General features: G+C 40.5%; 1 protein-coding gene across 1 annotated transcript; it reads left to right on the top strand.

Annotated features, from left to right (window-relative positions):
* The first annotated feature begins 439 nt into the window (after window positions 1–439).
* nectin4a (nectin cell adhesion molecule 4a) lies at window positions 440–21,689 on the top strand. The gene is made up of 11 exons (XM_072375824.1): window positions 440–857; window positions 4,330–4,524; window positions 4,990–5,157; window positions 6,294–6,572; window positions 6,702–6,819; window positions 11,362–11,516; window positions 16,848–17,007; window positions 17,342–17,417; window positions 17,584–17,646; window positions 19,374–19,562; window positions 19,716–21,689. The coding sequence occupies exons 1-11, from the start codon at window positions 806–808 to the stop codon at window positions 20,082–20,084; spliced, it is 1,824 nt and encodes a 607-aa protein (XP_072231925.1). The 5' UTR covers window positions 440–805; the 3' UTR covers window positions 20,085–21,689.
* The last annotated feature ends 933 nt before the right edge of the window (window positions 21,690–22,622 follow it).

Genomic DNA, 22,622 nt, shown 5'->3' with positions numbered 1-22,622 from the left:
GGCTTTGTTCAGATAGATAAAGGAAAGGGATTAGTATGCCATCATGTCAAGGCAAAAATGTAGGAAATAAGCCAAGAGTAATGCCATCATTGATTTATGAGGTGGTAGTGGAGTATCACATTTCCTCCCAAATTAACCATCACTGTACATATGTGAGATTAAACACATAAAAAAGAAGGCAAATTAATTTATTTCTGTGTTTTAGGTTATGAAAATCTTCATTGTGATTGTGTGATTAGAACCTTTCAAAAGAAAGACTTTCCTTCAGCTCCTTGGTTTCGGTGTCGGTCCTGCTGTTATGATGATCAGTCTGTGTCATTTAGGTGCAGTTTAAACAGGTTCTTTGTGCCTGCTTTTTTCACCTGCCTCTCCTCTGGGCTGAGCAAGTAAAAACGCGCAAATAACTGTCATGCGGCTCAAACAAACCGGTAAGGCAACTTTATCTTGTGTGTGAGAGAGAGAGAGAGAGAGGGAGGTGTAGCTCAAACAGGTGTATCCCAAACGGGTAAAGCTGCGCCTTCTTTTTCTTACTGAAATGCAAAAATGGATGTCCTGATCACACTTACAGACTGAGCTACACAGCCCCAAAATTGACATATTTTGCTCCCTGGATAGCACTTTGAGGAGGATCTGGATCTCAAAGAACAAAACACCATTAAGGATGATCTTGCCACACGAGGCATGAGCACACCTCATGCTTTAACCTGACCTGTTATTTAGGAACATAATATATGGACGGATGATCTTTATTCCAGTGCTGGAATTATCCAAATTTGTGCACAGTTAACAGTAACTGCTGAGGAGGATGACATCTCTTCTGAACAGCCTCATTTTGTGTCTCTGTGTCCTCCAAATCGGTAAGATAACGCTTTTCATTGCACAAAGTCTTGTCATTAATTGAATGTTTCACTGTGCTGATATGACGTATAATGCTATAATTCTGTAATTTGTGGTGGCCGAGCTCTCAATGTGAAGGAAACAGTCTAAATGTATGTGTGTTTTGGAGGTCATTATAAATCAGTTAAAACTGATATATAAAGTGTGGTGATAACTACTATGATCTATTCAGGAGCTTTGTTCTGTAAAGTTTGGGAAAGATGGCCTCCTTTCTTCAAGGATAGCCTGAGCAGCGCTGTTAAAATAACACTTTTTTTAACAGCCCTTAAAACGTTGTCTGGTATTTCAGGAAAAACAGGTTGCTGTCGATCAATCCCCCTCCCAAGTCACTGGAACTGCATGAGCCCTCCTGGCAGCTGTGTGTGCTTGAAGTCCAACTCTAGCAGTCATTAATCCCCTAAAAACTCATCTGTGTTCCTCAAAAAGCTGTACATTTGGAAGTTTTGCTTAAAATATCTCCAATATAATTCTTCATTCGATCGATGGTTATACTAATACCCACATCTCTTCCACAGCCAGGTTGATTCCTAATGGTTAGCAGCTACAGCCAGGTCACTTGGCTGGGTCTTGACCTGGCAGCTGATGCCCATCTGCTTAGCCGAGTAGCGCCACCAGCTGGCGACTCAAAGCTAGTGCTTAGCACCTGGTTAACTTCTCTTCATAGCTTGGGCAAACTTATACTAGCTATATATCTAACTCATACCCCCTCGGTCATTTCCTCCAATCATCTATGTACATCCACGTTTTAAGACAGCTGTTGGTACTCAGAAGACACAAAGCAGAAATCACACTGATGGCTGGCATGTTATGTCTTGTAACAACCAAAAAAAAACATCTTATGGATGTTGACAAGGTAAAAAAAAAAGGTGATTTCTCCTTCTGAGGAAGACTTAATGTGTAAACAGTATGCTACATGTGTTGTAGACTGAGTATCCAGCACCAACAAAAACCTCCTGGCCTCCAAAGGAAAATTCACAATGTTGCACAATGATAGACAAAACAGTGCCAATTAAAAAACAAAAAAACACATTGCTATTCCATCCATAAAGACACGGTTAACCAAGGGTTATTCCTGTAATGCAGCATAGGCAGATTCCACAGTAGGCTTACATATCAGGGTTACAAACAGGCACACACACATTTATGGAAAAAAACACACCTGTCTTCACAGTACACTCATCAGGTCTGATGGTAAATCATGAATCATACCTTCCCACCCTCTCCCACATCAGGTGTTCAATCAACTCCTGCAGGAGCTGCTGAGTATGAGACTCACACACATTAAAAGATTATAACATGTCAGCCTCTCAGATGGTGCAGTGAAAGACTGACTGCACCATTTTGTATGAACATTTTGTGTATAGAAGTAGTGTTAATATTCTGTCATCTTTCCATGGAAAGTAGTGTGGATGGAAAGGAACAGGAGTTTCACTTCTTATTCCAGCAGAAGAAGATATTTTTTGAATGTCATAATAATCAGCACCGTGGATAGTCATTTCAGATGATCTGCCAAACAGTCTCTACCATTCCCAGGTTGCTTTTACTCAACAGCTGTTGGTTGAGTTGTTGAGGCAGTCATGGGTCAGTTCTCATGACCCCTTACATTTTCATTCTACAGCCATCATCAGGGTTTTATCTGTTGTTCATCTGTTCACGTGTGAACAATTTTGAGTGATCTTTGGACAGAAATGTAACACATGAGTTATGACAGTTTCAGTAATAATCACCATTGTCAGAGCCACATTTTTTAGTCTGCAAAGATAAAGACAGCCTCATCATCCTCAGCTGAAAATCTACTAATCAGTCTTGTGGAAATATGTGATATAGTCAGAAATCTTTAAATTTGTGCTGAAGGAGAAGAAATTAGTTTTTTTGTATGTGTGCCCTCCAGCTGGATGTTCTATTGTATTTTCATAGGATGTCTGGTTCATGTCTCCAGCACGTTTTGTGTGTTTAGATGAGGTGGCAAAACTCGGCAGGAGTAATTCAGGAAAAGTATTTTTCAATATGATAAGTTATCAAAATGTAATTTTTAAAGTAAGCCATGATGTTTTCCTAACTTTTTTTTAGTACCTAGCCCTAACCAAGTTGTTTATAATGTGTAAAACAGTTGTGAAACAGCAACTGAATGCCGAAACAAAATTTTGTAGTAAATTTACATGAGGGCACTAATGGTCATGACAGAACTTGATCTCAGCTCTCCCATGTGACAGTCAGGTGTGTTGTGCAATCCATCCCTAAATGTTTTGGCTTTTCATTTGTGATGCAAGTGTTATTTAGACTATTTCAAAATATGCTATGACACTATGTCACTCTATGGGCTCATTATTGTGTGCTCAAGCATGAAAACTACAAAAATCGCATTTCACAAAACTGCGATAGACAACATTAAATGTTGTTGAATTTCATAACCAGCGTGTTGACATTAGTATTCATCTCAGAGTTCATCCTCAAGGTTTACACAGATACAATAAGATATGAGTAACAAAGTGAGAACTGCTTGTACCAGAGAAGACTTTTGAAAATAACGGTTTAAATAAATACATCAGGCTGACAAGTTATCATGTTGTGACTTGTCATATGATTTTTTTGGTTTGGCAATAGTGTGTTTCATTGATTTTTTTTTTTCTTGTCAACATCTTTAACTGGGCTATTTGATAATTACACCCTCTGAAAACATATCAGTCACCAACAGCACAAACTTGATGTCAAGAGCAGCAGAAAGATAAGAGACGTCAGGGCTAAACATTACGCTTGTTTGCATTCGCAAAACATCTCCAAACCTTCCTTCTGTTTAATTTTAGCAAAGAGAATAATATCCTCCTGACAGGTACTAACAAGCTGGTGTCACTTAGCCATTAAATGCAGGTTGCAGGGATCATCTCTGGTGTGTGTCTGAAAACTCAGCAATGTGACAAGGCAAGAAAAAAACGAGAAAAAAAGACATTGAGTATTGGGTGTTTGTGGTTTTCAACCATAATGCTGCCATGTCACAGTGTGAGCTGCATGACACGCTGTGTGTTTAGACTTTATTTAGCCTTCTAGGGGCCCTGTGACTGTTTTAGTAGTCCATACACTGAAGACTCTGAGCTGAAGTTTGCTTCAAAACCTTACCTTGAACAACTAGTTAAGCGACATATCTTCATGTGTACTCATGCTCTCTGATGGACATCCTGTTTTCTTCCTCCACCTTCTTTTCTGCCTTCTCTCTGTGTCATTGAAACCGTCCTGTGCTACTTAACCCACTAAGGTTTGAGCTTATTTTATCTGCACCATCACATTTTCAGTTACTACTCCTGCATACAGACTTCCTCAGTCGACTAACTGTGACAGTACATTTTATAAGCTGTAAAAACAAGGAAAAGATTTCCAGAGCGCCCCTCTTCCTCTCTGTGAAGTTTTTGTGTTCACATATATGTCTTTGTGTTGTAGTGGCAGAGATACAGGGAGAGTTTGTGGATTCCCCTCCAAAGCCCTTGCGCTCCTTGGCAGAAGAGGACACCTTCCTGCCCTGTCAATACCAGCCGACTGACGACAATGTGGTGGTGCAGGTTACCTGGTACAGGCAATTATCTGATGCTACCAAGGACCAGATCATCACTGTACACCATAAGAACGGACAGACAGGTGCTCATTCTAACAAGCAAATGTTCTTTTGGTATCACGTTTTGGTTGACAAATGCTGTCTGGAGGACTTATTTTCTCCACTTGAAGAACTTTAAAAGCTTTAAAAGACAAGTGCTTAATTTAAAACTGTTAAATCAGTTGAACTGTGACACACACTGACAGTTTTTGTCATCTAAATTTCAAGACTACCAAGACTCTGATCTTTGCATTTTTTAAAACATTTTTCTTTTAATATTGGTCATTTGGGAATTGAAGCTTACAGCAACTGTGAGTGTGAGGATAAAGACTGGGAGCTAAATAGATTTAATGTTATGTAGTGTCAGGCCAGGGTGCAAAATTGTGTATTAAACTGAGAATGACAAATAAAACCCTGGGGTCTGTTTTGAGCTCACTGGACTTTTTTTTTTTTTTTTAGTCACTTCCTTTCTCATATGCTCATGTGAACCTCCCCCTCTCTGTCTGCAGCATTCGGGACATGGGCACAACGTGTGCGCTTCAAAAGCAAAGATCCCATTGTGGATTCAGCTTTGGTCATCATAAACACCCAGGTCTCCGATGAGGGGAAGTACATCTGCCAGATCTCTACCTTTCCATATGGCAACTTTGAAGCAACGATGTCACTCATCGTGTGGAGTGAGTCTCTCCCTCATAGCTCTCTTGTAAAGTTGCAGAAGATTAGTACAGTATGAGTGATATGTTTGAGCACAAGGATGAAATCTGATCATTCAAGGAAATTGAAACTGATTCATTTGTTCATTAGAATATTTTCTACCAGAAATATATCAGATTTTCTAATTATTTAGCTTTTCAGAAGCACATTTTTTACATTTTAAATTGTCCCACATCTCCAATTATTATCTATTTTTCTACTGTCATGGATGTCTCCAGAAGCACTCCATACATTTGCAAAAATTACACATTATTGTGGGATCTATGGTTGATTAAGCAAATCATATTTAAGTTCAGTATGTACAATTACATATGGCTGAGGCTGATTCTAGTTTAGTCATCCTTAAGTTAATCTCTTTATTACACATGAGTAGTTTTGAGTATACACTTCAATTTTTTTACCGTGTTCTCCGACTTCTGCCAGTTTCCAGATCAAGTTCTATCAGTCTGGATTGGAGCTCAAATGTGCCTCTTGACGAGAAAAAAACGTTGAATGGATTAATTCGGTTCAATGCAATTCAATGCTGTCTGACACTGTACTTAAAAACCCCTTAAAGTAGATATTCTTTGAAAAGCTAGTTCTCTGAGTGTGGCGGGTGGTTATCTGCATTCCTGCATATATTGGTGTGTTTTCTCCCACCTCCTGCAGAAGCCCTGGTTGCCCTGATTGGGCAACTCCACAGGCCTGAGTAGGCTCCACCTACTATTACCCATCTCCTGCTGGTGTTTCTGATTTAATTTTTTTGTGACAAGAGAGGAAGATAAAAATCTTAGAAAGCATTTGATTGGATGCAAAATTAGTCTATGGCTGAAAGTGCTGGTTGATCCATCAGCAAGTTATAAAAACTCAAAAAATATATATTTATCCATACTCAAGAACTGTAAAATTGGAAAGAAACAACATAAAACCAGTGAGAAAAAGCAATCCAAAATTTGGTTTAAATCATGCTGTAAATGGTTGTTCAATGCGTAGCAAGTAATTCTTTGTTGGAAGGACTTCTCAACATATTTTAAGTCTCGAAATGTAATGAACTGTTGTTAACTATATTGAATTCTCATTATCTTCTTCACTCTAATTCACTGTAACTTTTTCCCTCCAGCCATCCCCATTACCTCCTTGGATCCTGTAGTTGTAGTGGAGGGACAGTCCTACCGGCAGGTGGCCTCTTGCCGCTCTGTGGCCCGCCCGCCACCCCACCTCTCTTGGGACACCGACCTAAATGGCCAGTCTATCAATCGCTCCTCCGACAACGGGGCCGTCTCCACACACTACTCCCTGCACCCCCTGAGGAATATGAATGGCAAGAAGCTGGACTGCCTGGTGTGGCATCCAGCTTTCCCAGGCCCACGCAGGCTCAAAAACAAGCTAGTGGTGCACTGTGAGTGTTCCTTAAAGTTGCGGATGTTGGAATGTAAAAAACAATAGAAATCAAAGGATTTGAGTTGTTTTCTGTTATTATCACTATCTTATTTAATTACAGTTGGTAAATTACTCTTTTACCTTCCAGTCCCTCCACATGCAGAGGTGTCTGGCTACAACGAAGAATGGTTTGTTGGTTTGGAGAATGCTGCCCTGAGGTGCATGAGTGGAGGAAACCCTAAACCACACAGTTTCACTTGGATCAGGTACAAGAGCACTCACCTGCCCCTTTGACTGTCTGGTGATCATATGACTAACTGCCTGATGTGTCTAGTCGCAGTTCATTTACTTGGAACTTCCACAGTAATAATGCCAATGACTCGTCCAGTTATTAAGTGGGTTTGAATGGAATGTTTCATGAAGTTGCTCTTAGGCTATCCACCTCTGGATAACCTGAGTATAATTAAAGTTACCACTACCCAGTTGTTTAAGACTATTGTTTAGACACTATTCTAAACCTTCTAACTCTGTGATTATTTCTTGTGATCTCAAATCCTCAGTAGAAACGATTCTGCAGACTAGAGTTTATATCTGCACAATGTATTGGATTGAGTCCAAACAAACTACAGGATGTGTGTTGATGGCAGTGAAGAAACACATCCCCGGTACAGCAGTATTCCACACAGGTGTATTTTTAATAGTCAATTTTGTTAAATATTGCAAAGACTATATGATCTGCGATATATGAACAAATACTTTAACATATGGAATTACTCTCAGGTGTATTAATGTCTGCTGCGTTCCACTTTTGCACCTGTGCATGCCGGTTAGTTGTAAAATATGCACAGGGGCAAAACTTCCTCTAAGTGGAATGCAGCCCTCATTAATGACTGTCCTGTTTCATGTCAAACTGTCTGATACATCCTGATATTAGGATAATGATATATTTTGGATATATTGTGCAGGATTAATTTTGGACAACAGTGGAGCCCCAATGAACAGATGTATATGAGACGTACATCAGGCTTTGGATGTATTCATCCACAGTGCATTTTAGAGGGATAAATTCTAGTTTTAGGAAGTTTTTTAGGAAGTTACATGGATTTTTTTCTAACAATAATAAGGGTTTAGTTGGTTGATTTCACAAAAAAATAGACTACTAACCCCAATTTGCAATTCAGGAAATGCAATTAAATTTGAATATTTAAGCTTTTCAGTCTGAAGTTGAGGGCACGTTGTGGAGTGTTTGAACAAAACCAGTGCTAAAGATAAAGGTTTATATGGATGGGCTTAGGTCTATATTGATTCTTTCTTGCTATTTGTTGAGAGCATTCCACTGATCTTGGCAGATTTATGTTTCAAGGAACGTATTGATGTAAACAAATATTGGTTAAAAATTGAGAGTCTTTTATGTAATCGTTCACGTCAACATGATATGAAAAACTGCAAAAGTAAAGAAAGAAAATTTGAAAGTAAAAAAGGGCTTCAACGCAAATACTGCTTCTGGTTTGTGGGGGGCAACAGGACAAAGACAAACAAACACAGTACCATCAGACCAGAGATATCTGCCAGGGGAAAAAAGAAGAAATAGAAACTCAAAATTAACAACAACAATATTGACACAGAACTTTACAAAGAAAACCCTCAGGTCCCTGTGCGTCTGATTCAGTTATCCACACTGCTTCAGTTATCCACACTGCTTCACATTTAAGGAGGGCCTCTTTCATGTCATCTTCAGTGTAGCAATACAAGGTGAGAGGATGTTTCATAAACTGGACTTGTAGCACAACGGTGTCACACCATCTTACGAAACCTATCCTTGATGACAAAGATAAAACCAGCAGTTGAGCTGGAAATTGTTCTCCAAATTGTATATTCTTTCCTGTACAGATTTAGAGAAAAGAGGCACTCTTAGTTGTTTACCGACAATGTGTGCAACCATATTTTGTGTTTCAAAGAGGGCGCTCATAAAACTCTGACCATAAGAATTTATACCATGTGAATTTTTGTTTTTCAACAAAAAGCTCCCCTTTATTACTTTCAGTGAACCAAACGAATGAATGTAGTATTTGTTGTATCAACCTAATAAGTCATAACAGCTTCATCACAACAGCTTCTTTTTTAAAATTTTAAAATCCACAATTAGTTACTTTAAAATGTGTTCTAAACACATGTACACTTGAGTGAAACAATTTTTGACAGTGTACCAAGGGAAGATCTCCACCCTTTCCACTTGACTTACTCAAACAAGCCCTGACACTGTCACCTCCCGATCGTGCTGCCTCAATGGAAACTGACAGGCTCAAATATTGCGTGTCATATAACATGCAGTACACTGCTCCCCGGCTTTAAACCTAGATGAGGGTTTGTCTCACATGTCTGACTTCTTCTGCTTGACTCACCCACTGTCATTTTTAAAGCCATTTGCTTTGGTGCATTAAATATATTCTCAGGGTGTGGTGCAGGGAGAAAAACGTGCGTCACGAAAAGACACAGTGGAGGAGTGATGACTCCCTTCATATTATTAGAGGTGACAGCAGTGCCCACGAGGGAGAAATCCACATAGAATGGCTGTTTTTGCTGATAAAGTTAAAAAAATGGAAAGGCTTGGTGTTTCATTTCATTAGAGTTGTTTTTGTCAGATGGTGATATGCACATTACTTGTCATTAGTCACAAACACACCTCAGGAAAGAAGATTTTATGAGTAATGCTTACCCGACACATGCAATCTACACACAGACACACAGGGAACTCCAAATCTCTTGTTACAACCAACCTCTTCTTACTCACACACGGACAGATACTCGAGCTAAAGTGCGACAGCTACAGTAGCAGGCAAACCTGTTGTCAGTAAGGTGGTAGGTGAAGTAATGCTAATGTCACAGTGTCATGTTGCAGCTTGTGCTGAAAGCAGACAGATGAGACATTTTCACACGAAGGGGGGGAGGAAGAGGAGGGAGGGAAAAATAGGAAAGAGATTAATAGTAAGAAGAATGGTGAACCAGTGGAAGCAGGTAGCCCAGCAACGGTGGTGTTGTGAGCCAAAAAGAGGAAGAGGAAGTAGAGAGTGTGGAATTGTGGGAGATGTTATCGCCAAGCTTTGTTAGATACATATGTAAAAACAGAAAGTTCCTCTTTTTTTTTACTTGTGAGAGGAGCTACCTAATACAAGTGTGCTCTGAGAAGATTGTGGTGCTCGCTGTACTTGTGAATAGAAACAGCATGTACCTGTGAGGGTGTGTGTTTTTATGTAAATACGGGTTGTTCAGAGGCAAACATTAAGTTTTCAGCTGTTTTGAATTAAATCTGTTCAAAACAACATCACCACAAAGGCTCTTCTCTAAACTGTTTAGTCGCTGAATCATATGGTTTATTTGTTGAAACAGAATTAAGTAAGTCATATTAAAGACAGATTATGACTGATTTTGAAGCACGTTGACATGACACGAGAAAAAAAAACACCAAATCATTACATTAGTTTGACCAAAGCCGTACTGTAAAAAATTCATGTAAATACATTAGTCCGACAGATATGATACAAAATCAAGCTTCCTCACAACACACCCAGATAATGCTGGTGCAGGTTGAATCACTTCTGCATGCCTACATTGAGCTGAGCTGTAACTGTTGCTTGACTCTACTGTTTCAGTAAATCTGCTGGAAAAGGAAAAGAGGAAATCGCTGGAGTGGGTGCAAAAAGGACTGTTAGTTGTTAGTTTGTAGTCATCACTTTAAGAACTAAAACACAGCATTGCACTTGTTCCTCTATGCTGAACCTCCTTATCTGGCTGCCTAATATGGTAATATTTCTACCGCCAGTTTGCTCTTCTCTGCCTGCTAGCCCTATTGTGTTTTGTTTTGTAGAAGAGATTTATCAATTTGTGCTTGCTTTTTTGTCACTGTACATCTGCATTGCAAGTTTTAGTCAATGTTTAACAATGAAGCACAATATGATACTTATTTAATTGCATATATAAAAATTGAATATTTAAGTTACATTAATATAGCTTGTTAATGTTTTGCGTGCCTTGTGTTTCTTTCATTGTTCCAAATAGTAAGGGAGCATGGAAAAATTAGGCATTCTATTACCCAGTTGGTCCTCAAGATAAGGGGAAATGAGGCAAGGCACAGACACAATGATAGCATCTAATCAAATCATACAGTTAGTTACATTCTCACATAAAGTCATCAGAATGCATCTAATAAAAAGGACTTAAAAAACATGGCTTCTTTTAAAAATCTGATCCTGTGGCTCAATTTGCTCCAAGTTAGGGGTAAGTTGATCTGTGTCAGAAAACTTATTTCATGGTCTATTTTTTTTAACATTGATCATCATACAAATATTTTTATTACATAAATAGTTTGCTCTTCAAAGATAGAGTTTTGTAAGACATGGTGTATGTTTCTGTCCCGAAGAAAGGTTCAAGTTTTATGCATTCAGTTACAAGTTTATATTATTATTATCGTCACTATTATTTTAATGAGCCTACTGAAGGACAATGAGAGGAAGAAAAAAAACGTCTTTATTGTCTCTGATGCATTTCGATTTACTCTTGGCTCCTTTCATTTAACTGAAAAAATCATCCATAATGACAAGAAAAGAACCCAAAACATTTTGGTTCTCTCATTTGTTACTATGCTACTGCACTTTATTGTAAAATGCCCTTTCGAGTAAGTCTTTGAAGTGTAGCTGACAAACTTTAAAAAAAATATGTATCACTAAAGCTCTGTTAAACAAGTTTAAGAGGATAATCGGACTGCACTGTTATGTAATTTTGTCTTGTACTTGTTGTTGTTCTGCTTACAGAATCGGTGGAGAGCTGCCAAAAGGTGCTGTCGCCCACCCTAATGGAACACTAGTTTTTGGGAAGCCTCTAAACTCGTCAGACGAAGGCACCTACCAGTGTTTGGCAGTGAATGAAGTGGGAAAAGCAAAGGCGGAGGTGGACATTAGTGTGAGAGGTAGGAAGCAGCACATATCAGACTAATTTTCCACTCAGTCGCTATATAGTCCACTTTATAGTGAGTTGGCCATTTTGTGGTGCTGCTTGTAATGTCAACTGAAACTTTTGATCACTATATGGCACAAGATATTCATACAGTACATCAAACGTAGTGTGCAGAGCCTGCAGAGCATGGGTGCTTCTCAAAGTTAAGTGGACCAACAGGTAACATTCCCACCATCAACTTCACCCAACACAAAGGACACATTAAAAATTGACACGGCTGTCAAAAGCATCGTTGAAATTTCATAGAACAAAAGGAATAAGTCCTTTTAGGGATCCTTGACTGTAGAACAGTCCTCTTCAAGGTCCACTGACGTAGTATCTTAGAAAGGGCATCCATTATTATTTTTTACTTATTCTTTTCTTTATTTATTATCTGCTGTAAAGCACTTTGCTACACCGAAATGGATTGTTGTAAAGGGCTGTATAAATAAATTACATTTATATTTACATTAAGGATCCTTCTTTCACTTTGAGAAGCATCTAACATTGGTAGAAATAGACCATCACGCATTGCACCATGGAGCTACCCATTGCCAGCTGGCGCTAATGTTTGCAGCTCATCGTTGTGGTTTTCCTCGTCATTGAGAGTAACTGGTGAGTCAAAAACACTCCCTAGTTGTCTCGACCTCAAAGTACTTAGTTTCTTTTTATATGCCCGAGAAGCAGGACTTGAGAAATTATTAGTAATACAGGCCTATATAGAGGAACCACATTAGAAATTTAAGTTGGTCAGTCTAAACATGTTGGGGGTCGGTTGTGATGTAGCTCGCCTTTCTAGATATTTGAATGGAAACTACAATGTCTACAACATCTCTTATTATTATATATATTACATTGTGGCGACACTGATGAATTAGAACGCACGCACAAATAACGTTCTATTTCTGGTCTCCATAACAACGGTTGTTGTCATGAAAACGAAATGTATGTTCTGTCAGTTGATGTCAGTTTAATAGTTTTCTTTTAAGTGGAGTAAGGAGAAGAATAAATAATAGAGACTTACCGAAACATCGTCTCTTTCTCTTTAAACTCCACATTGGTGACCCCGACGACTGAAATATGTCGGTAGAGGCAACTTCATTTTTCGCCGCTGTGACAGCACCTGTTTTCGCAGCCACGGTTAAGCTACCGGACTTTTGGCAGCACGACCCAGAGCCATGGTTCCAGCACGTCGAGGCTCAGTTTCATCTGCGCGGCATAACCATGGACGACACGAAGTATTTTCACGTCGTCGCAGCTTTGGATTCGGCCACCACACGCAGGTTAATGGGACTGCTCCGGCACCCGCCTCCAGCCGACAAGTATGCAGCACTGAAGAAGGAGTTGCTGCAACTGTATCAACTCTCAGATATGGAGCGGGCCGATCGTCTGCTGTCTCTGACTGGTTTGGGGGACAGCAGACCTTCTGAACTGATGGAGAATATGTTGGCACTGCTTGGCTCTGGTGATACTTCATTCCTTTTCACCCACCTGTTCCTGCGCCAGCTTCCACCTCCTGTACGCTCAGTCTTGGCCAATTCTCCCCTGATCCGCACTAAAGATTACAGAGGTTTGGCCGAAGAAGCGGACAGACTTCTGCTGGCATCCAGACAGTTCTCAGTGCACACCCTGTTGCCATGCGTGAATGATAAGGACGACTCTGTGGAAGTGGCTGCTGTCACGGAGCGCCGGAAGAGGCAGAGCAGTCTGTGCTTCTATCATCGCCGCTTTGGAGTGAAGGCCCGGCGTTGTGTCCCACCGTGTTCCTTTCAGCAGCAGGGAACCGAGAAGGCCCGCGCTCACTAGCAGCTGTGTGTTCCGGCAACAATGATAGGCTGCTTTTCAGTGAGGACAGCGCGTCAGGACGACGTTTTCTAGTGGATTCGGGATTACAGCGAAGCAACATGCCCCCTTCCTCTACTGACACTTTGGGACATGGACAGGGACCCCCGCTGGATGCACTCCCATCCGCACCTTTGGTACCAGGTTCATGACTGTGTGTTTTAATGGGTGTGAGTTTAACAGGGAATTTGTTGTAGCAGCTGTTTCTGTGCCCATTCTAGGCGCAGATTTTTTTATGTGCTTACAGGCTGTTAGTGGATGTATCTAACAGGAGAGTTATTGATGCTGGTTCTTTTGATTCCTACCCATGTACTCTGGGGAAGACAGGGCCCCTTCTGGCAAATATGCTTGCCACAGGGGACATATACCAACGTCTTCTCTCTGAATTTCCTGCCCTTACTGTACCAACTTTTTCTGCTGCTGTAGCCAAGCATGGTGTAGATCATTATACAACTACTGTAGGAGCACCTGTTTTTGCACTTGCGCGCCATTTGGATGAGGCTAAGTTTGCCTACATGAAGCGCCCTTGTGGAGATTTCCGGCGCCTCAACAATGTTACTACAAATGACAAACTTTTCTTGCATCTTGCAGGTGCAGTCGTTTTCTCTAAGGTCGACTTGGTGAGGGGCTACCATCAAGTGCCGGTCCATCCACAGGACATCCCCAAAACTGCTGTTATTACTCCTTTTGGGCTATTTGAGTTTATGAGAATGCCAAACGGCATTCTCATAAACACTCATAAGCACAGGTTACACCTCTGCCTATTGTTTGAGTGCCTCACTGAATATGGAATAATTGTGAATCCTGAGATTGAGTTCCTGGGTCACAGTGTGTCACAGCAGGGTGCTGTGCCACTCCCTACCAAGGTAGAAGCAGTTTTAGCCTTACCCCTCCCCTCCTCTGTGAAACCTCTTCAGGAGTTTTTGGGCATGGTTAACTTTTACAACCATTTCATTCCTAGAGTACCCTTTGTATGAAGCATTAAAAAGCAAAAAGGGTAACCAGGACATTGAGTGGACCACGGAGAGGTTACAGGCATTTGAAAGCTAAAACAGCGCTTGCCTACGCCGCCTTGTTGACCCATCCCAACCCTGCAGCGCCTATCACCCTAACCTCTGATGCTTCTGATTATGCAGTCGGGGCAGTTTGTGAGCAGTGGGCAGACGGGGCCTGGAAGCCCCTGGCCTTTTTCAGCAGAAAATTGCGAGAATCAGAGAAGAAGTACAGCACATTTGACAGAGAGCTCTTGGCCCTTTTCCTCGCCACGCACCATTTCAGGTTCCTCTTAGAAGGCCGAGAGTTCACCGCTTTTGTTGACCACAAGCCCCTGACGTTTGCTATGGCCAAAACCTCTGAACCGTGGTCAGCGCGGCAGCAGTGTCAACTTTCTGCTATTTCCGAATTTACAACTGACATTCAGCATGTTGCCAACTTGGTTGCTGACTGCCTCTCGCGTGCCCATTTGGGAATGGATTATGCTGAGATGGCTGCGGACCAGCTGACGGACTCGCAGGTGCAGGCATTGCGCACAGCCGAGTCTACTTTGCGGTTGGAAATGGTCACTTTTCAGAATGGCGGTGTGACACTCCTTTGTGACGTTTCAATGGACAAGCTGCGCCTGGTGGTACCGGCTGCTTGGCGCTGCCGTGTTTTTGATGCTGTTCACTCCCTGTCACACCCTGGGGTTAAAGCTTCAGTTAAGTTGGTGGGTCCCAAGTTTGTGTGGACCGGCCTCAGAAAGGACGTTAAAACTTGGGCCTCTACATGCATAGCATGCCAACGTGCAAAGGTGCAACGTCACGTTAAAGCTCCTTTAGGGCCCTTTTTGATTTCTGAGAGACGTTTTGAACATGTTCATGTCGACCTAGTTGGCTCTTTTCCCCCATCCCGAGGTTTTACTCACCATGGTGGACAGGACCACGCAGTGACCTGAGGCATCCACAACGTCATCAGAGGTTGCCCGGGCTTTCATCTATTCCTGGGTGTCGCAGTTCGGGGTTCCTTTGGACCTGACATCTGATAGGGGCTCACAGTTTACCTCTGAGTTGTGGAACGCGGTAGCTGGGAGCTTGGGGGTCAAACTTCACCGGACCACTACAACCCACAAGCCAACGGACTGTGCGAGCGGTTTCATCGTACTATGAAGGCTGCTCTCCATGCATCTTTAGTTGACAGTAGCTGGTTGCCATGGGTTTTGTTAGGCCTGCGCTCCGCTCCTAAGGAGGACCTGCACTTTTCCTCTGCTCAGTTGGTTCTAGGTCAGTCTTTGAGGGTCCCAGGGGAGTTCCTTTCTAGTGTTCCGGGTTTGGGCCCTAATTTCACAGGGAGGTCTGGGTTACAGAGCGAGGCCAGAGTTTTCTCACCTGTGGCGGCTCACCACTGCCTTCCTCAATCATACATTCCCAAGGACCTTATGTTGGCCAAATATGTATTTATCCGCCATGATGCACACCGTTCTGCCCTGCAATTCCCATATGACGGTCCTTTTCGCGTGCTGGAAGCGGGGTCTAAGTATTTTCTGATCGAGATAAGGACTGGTCAGGACCGAGTTTCGGTGGATCGTTTGAAACATGCTCACGTGTTCAGGACGCAGTTGAGCTGGCTCGCCCAGCCCGCCGCGGCCGCCCTCCCAACCCTATTCCTGATGTTAGGCTTATACCCTTACCTGTTCCTCCCTCACCTCCAAAGTCTATTAGGCATAGTCGTAGAAGTAGGGAAGTTAGATTGCCTAACAGGTATACTTGAGGTTTTGCAATGTACACTGTTTTGTTGTTTGTTTGTTTTTCTGCTGGTTTATGCATGTTGCAACTTGGGATGTTATTATGTGTGTTCTGGGGGGAGCTGTGTGGCGACACTGATGAATTAGAACGTACACATAAATAACGTTCTATTTCTGCTCTCCATGACAATGGTTGTTGTCATGAAAATGAAATGTATATTCTGTCAGTTGATGTCAGTTATTGTCAGTTTTATGGTTTTCTTTTAAGTGGAGTAAGGAGAAGAATAAATAATAGAGACTTACCGAAACGTTGTCTCTTTCTCTTCAAACTCCACAACATTATAATTATGTAGTTACAGCATCAACCAAAGCTGGTGTAGGTGGATACAGTGCAATTTAAAAAAAATTAAACTGCCCATATATCTGTGTCAAAACGTTCAATGTTAGTGACATAGAAAAAAATGGCAATTATAGCATGTTCTCAACCAAAAATAAGCAATCTGGTGTTATCTGTCTTGCTGTTATTTGTCTCTTGAATACATAACTGAATATACGCAGCGTTCAAGTCATTAGCCTCTGTCTAATCATAACCACTAGTGAGTTCTCTTTATAGTGAATACTATAAAGTGAGCGAGTATACGAGTGGGCAATTCAAACACACTATGAAACTTGTCATGAGAATGTGCGCTGTAAGCATGCATTTATATATGTGTATCTGTCTAATCCTACATCTCCCCTTCACAGAGCGGCCACAAGTGCGGGCAAAGTTTGAAAGCATGTTGACAATCATCGTGGGAGGCGCAGCTGCTGGGCTCCTGATCATGATGCTCATCATTGTCATCACCCTCGCTTGCCACCACAAACGCAAGAGCAAGAAACTAAAGAGGGAGCTGACTGAGAAGAAGTACGTGATAACATGTTAATTAAGATTAAATGAGATTAGATGGAACTTTAATAGTCTCTACAGGGCATATTGAGCCAAAAGAAATTCTATTAATGAAGCAAATCAGGCCTATTAAGCATATTACAGCTGACAGTTACAATATGACATGAGAGCATGATTACTAGATTTAGATGAGTGTGTATAATTGGAAAATTCAGTGGATAAATTATTCTGTGTATAAGCAGAGATGGAGAAAAATATGCAAAATGAAAAAAAAATGTATGACTCAATACACATATGTGGAACTGAATCTAATTCTTCTATTTTTTTCTTGCCCATCTTATGTTTGTCACAGGGAGGAAATAAGCACTCTCTCCAGGCAAGCTTCTTTCAGGAGGGTGAACTCTGTCAGCACTGATGCCAGAGGAGTGGTACTTACACTGAATGATCATGTTCACACTCAGTACACTTTCCTTCAGCAGCACCAGTAGTTGTGGGAGTCAAATCTTAATTTTACTCTCATCATTCATCTGGGAAGTTTTGAATGTTTTTGAGTATTTTTTTCTTTTGAGTGACACGTGTTTCTTTCAACCACAGAGAGAAGAGTACCTGCCTCTGAGGGTGGAGGGAACCATAAGGACGAGCCTGTCATCCCTTGGGGTCAGTCTACGTATCTATCTAAATCTGCATGCACTGCCAGGGCCTTGAACTGGGCTGAAAATAATAGTTGGACTGTTTTTAAGTGGATGCTACCCTCACTGTATATCACATTATGTGTAACTGGAGCAAGTGAACAGTTTAAACTTGAAACAGGGGCAATGAGCCAACCCGACTTTTCCCAAAGCAACAGAATCTTAAACCCAGCAGCTTTAATACTACGTAATTGACATTAAACAAATAGTCTTTTCACTCAAATAAATTAAAAAATAATTAACAGAGTGGTCAAAATTCCAACAGGGCACCAGGCCCAGAGGTAGTTCTATTTAATTGCTAGCTATTTCCTCTCTCTCTTCAGAGTAAAACTAATTAACTACTGGTTACCGTCATAGCATACAGACACGAGCTATGCAGTCTTACTATGTAATGTCTAAGATTGAATTCACACGTATGTGTCTCAGAAGTCAACAGTCACTTCTCATTCACATTGAAAGGTCTTATTTCAAAATTATTTCAAAGCTGAATTAAATTCTTTGTCCATTGCTTTGCTTTTCTGACTTAGCTTACAGTTGAATGTTGAGAAGAGTTCAATATTTTTGAGTGGCAGTGGAGGCACCAGTCGGTCAAATTGCCTAGCCAATTGTGTATTTTGTAATAAATGAAACTGTTACAAAAGTAATATTGCTGCTCTATATAACATGTTAAAACATGCTCATAAGGATGTTGGTCGGGATAGAAAAAAAGTTCCTACACTGTGGACTACCGTACCAGAGAACCAAATTTGAGCCCCATCATTATTGTCTAAAGACTTTTCACTCTTTAGCTTTGCTATCTTTTACGTTAATATTTTCCATACATTGTGGTATTGTTAAAATTCTATCAAAGTCAGTGGCTTTTGCATTTTGTTATTTTGCGAGAGTGAAGCATCATGTTAACAACGCAGAGAAGAATTAGTCATTTGAATTTTTATATTAGAGATCACACCTGAAATTGCTTAGAAATAATTTTTAGAAATAAAATCTTGAGAGTGGAAACCAATTTCAACTAAACAAAAAAAACTATGTACTGATTTATGCCCAGCTAACAACTTTGCACAAATCCATCATATCTGTTAGCAGCCAGTTCATATAGAATTCATTAGTGAAGTGTGAAATTGTCTCATTTTTATTGTGACAAATACTGTATTAGGCCACAGATATATTTTATGAGATATAACGGAAATTACAAGGATACAAGTATGAAAAGTTTAGCTTATGTGATCATGAAATATAGTATTAGTCTGCCAATAGACAAGGAAACACTTTTTTTAAAATGTGTATGAAGTAGATATTATAATGCTCCTTTCTAATATTGCTTGGTAGGAACTTTTGTTATATTTTAACTAAAACAAATCATCTGGTTCCCCCAGGCTTCCACTGTTTCTGCTAAGTTGACAGAAATATATTAGTTATGGCTTTTTTTAATTAGAATACAATTCTGAGGGGCAACAGTCGTTTCATTTCTTAGCAAGAAAGTGCACAAGTATATTTCCTAAGATTTCAATTTAAGGCTGTTAAAGTTTGGCCATTGTCACAATAAGTAGATAATTGAACATGATTTGGCTTGCTTTAGATAATGTGTACTCACCTGGTGAAAACTCGCCTGAAAATAAAACAAGGAAACACTACAATCTATTGTATGCATCTAATCAGTGTATCTATATATACATTATTTTTTTCCTTTGCTAGCAGGAGCGCGCTCACTGCCAAGATAGCAGATCTACTATCTCAGGTGGGCGGGTAGTAGGTGGGGCATATGACTCCCTGGGCAGACCAGTCCTTTACAACAACTCCCGGAGGGGAAGAGACAGGTTTTTGGATAGAGAAGAGGAGAACCGACTCAGAGTGGAAGCATATGTGAGAAGCAGCACTATGTCCTTGGTAAGTGTGTCATGTTGCATTCATGATTTTGGGCATGTCCAAGCATGATTTCACCCAACTGTAGAATTCCTCTCACCCAGCTTACTAACCTCCCCATACTTACCTGAAGACAATGATGCAATTAGTAAGTGTATCTGCTCTGTGCTTTTACAGCAAGAAAGTCGTTTCCACCCTCCTCTCACGCAATCAACCTTCCCTGTTGTACAGTCAACTGATGTTTTAGGACAGTTAAATGGCAGCGTCATTATCCCAGCAGATGGGAGTTCACGACAAGGAAGTGTCACCAAGAATTACCTGAACCCTGCTATGAGCTGCAGCTACCCTCCAGTAACAGATGATGAGGATGAAGTTGATGAGGGGTTGGGCGGTCCTGCCAGTCAAGAGCATCCTGATGATCAAGACAGTGAGACCAATAGCTCTCATGTGTCTGAGGCTCCCAACACACAAAGGCCCAAACTTAGGACAAGCCCTCATCTGAACAGTCCCCACGCCTCGCTGATCCACAACGCCCAAATTGTTTAGCAGGAAAATATCGAGTGAAAATGTGGACCTGTTCAGCTCTGGTTTTTGGAGGTTTCAAAGTTACAGCCCCCCAAAAAACAGTCTGCTGTCAGTTTCTGAAAAATCTGCAACTTCACAACAGCGCTGCATTTTTTAATCCCTACTTTGTGTGGACACAGAATGCAATGAAGACAAGTCATCTCCAGAGCATTCCTGATTTCAGCAAGTAGTTTGGGGATCAACAATGTGTTGTAGACAAGCACAAAGACAATATCACAAACTATCTGTTGCAGCTACTACAGTATTTAATTAGCCAACTTTCACAGTGCAGTTGTTGCTCTAGTCAGTTGTACCTAACAGATGAACGTGGCTGACACACCTTGTGAGTGGATATCGAAAGCACTCAAGGACATGTACAGTAGAAAAAAGCAGTGGGAAAGTTGGTAAATCAGTTAAGCATATTGCAACACCTCCGTACTGAGGGCATAGTTTTGCTTTGGTGGTATTCAGTGGAGCTAAAGAGTAGCTGCATATACGATAAGTTTGCTGACACAACACTGCTTGGGACCTCTGAAATCTCTGTTTTTCTCATCTCTGGCCACATCTGAAACCTGCATACCTCCCTTTTGTCCTCCTACAATTCTTTCTTCACCCAATGCACTGAGACAGATGAAAAAAAAACAAGATAAATCTGCTCCACACATGTAATGATCTGTAAATCTGTACAAATGTGCATATGAATTTTTTTTGTCAATATATTGTTCTTTGAAACATTTTTGTGATACAATTCAAATCATGTTTCTAGCTATTAACACATTAACACATTTGCACATAGACAGTGCAAATAGAAGATCAGCATGCCCACCTTGTACATATCTAGGATGAAAATTTAAACCTTATATATAACACTAAATACATCACATGATGTGGCTGGTTTTGTAAATACACCTGGAACTTTATACTAGAGAGACAAACAGTCTGTAAGATTTCACAACTATGGACACACTGTATCTACACATATACCAGTGAGAGATGGATTTTTTTCAGCATCCATATCAGAATGATGCCTTTCCAAGTGGAATGTGACAACTTTTTCAAACTACATCAAAGCCAAGCATGTATTGTTTATTTGTGTACCACTGATTTTTTTTCTTTTCTTTTTTTTCATTTTCTTTTTATGCTTTCTTAGTATTTGTGGGTTCTGTTACAAGCATGATAGGGCCCTGACAGGGCAACAAATGTGCCAAAGTGATATCTTATATGAAGTATTATTTTGTTCTCTTATCCATACAATTACACTATACCAGCATTGGCTTTTCTTACATGCTACAAATATGTCTGTGTACAAGACAAGTTAAAAACCACTGGAGTTATAAATGTTCAGGGGGGGGCAAGTATACTAGGACAGTTTGTGACAAACTCAAACTCATACCTGCAAGCAGCCAGCAGAGAAGGGCCGATGAAATCATGGGTTATATTCGTTGTAAGCAGTGGCCCCTGGTGTATATAGTTGGGAAATGCAGGGATGAGCCAACAACCACTCCAACTACAAGTCGAGACTCTGCATACCATAATTCACTGTGATGATAAAGATCGTCCCGGTCATGTCCCTGCATTAGTCCTTTTCTTTTTTTCATTTCTACATTAATGGGTAAAAATAAATGTGCATGTTTTTTTTCTAAAGCAACACTTAAATGTCCAAAAATTGGGATTCCCTTATACATCTAATGGTTTTCCTTTATTTTCAACATTGTAAAGCAAAACTGAATACATCTTAAGTATTGAATAAACAAAGTTCTAACTGGTCGAAGTAGCCAGCGTTTGCTTCCGAAACTGTGCTTTGCCTTTCTCTACTCCAGCTATATTAGGTTATCAACTAGAAAAACAGTGCTGAGCAAATGACTAAACTAATGTATGCTCTAACCACATCCTCTCAAGACCCAACCTTAAATTTTGAATGAATTTTTTTCCCTCCCATTTTATTTGGGAAGTCTAGATTCTGGTCAGTTTAAAACCCAAGCAGATCATTTAAATGGGAAGTGGCTTTTGTGAAAAAAAATGTCTTCATGTGGGGACCAGGATCCTTATATGAGGTTGCTGGATCTCAGGAGGATAATAGGGAACTTAAAGGTGATGCCCTATAATGGCCTGCCCTTTTTGACAACCTTTCACATAAAAATTCCAGAGGCGTGTTTTGGGTCACCTGTCAGCTTGAAATGAATTCTGTCATAAAACCTCAGTTGATTGTACAAAAACACTTTGTGGCAAACACATGCTGATATGTTTAGAAATATGGCACCAATAATTTTGTCAAATGTTAACTCCTTTTGTATCTTGGCTCAATCAAGCTTCTCTTATTTTTTCTCCGTCAGTCCTTCCATGAAGGCTTGATTCTCACAGTTTTGCTCTTAGAAAAATTTCACAAGAGCCACTTTCATCTCAGTGTTCATTTGTTTTATAACTAGGATTGAATAAAGTTTAATTATTAAAATTTTAAGGGAATGATGATCTTTTGCTTATTATTACTTAGTTGAGCAGTTCTTGCTGTGATGTGGATTT

Source organism: Leuresthes tenuis, unplaced genomic scaffold (genome assembly GCF_036924035.1).
Source record: "Leuresthes tenuis unplaced genomic scaffold, fLeuTen1.0.hap1 SCAF_22, whole genome shotgun sequence".
NCBI classification, from domain to species: domain Eukaryota; kingdom Metazoa; phylum Chordata; class Actinopteri; order Atheriniformes; family Atherinopsidae; genus Leuresthes; species Leuresthes tenuis.
Note: the sequence above shows the minus strand (reverse complement) of the source record. Positions and strands in the feature narration are given on the sequence as shown.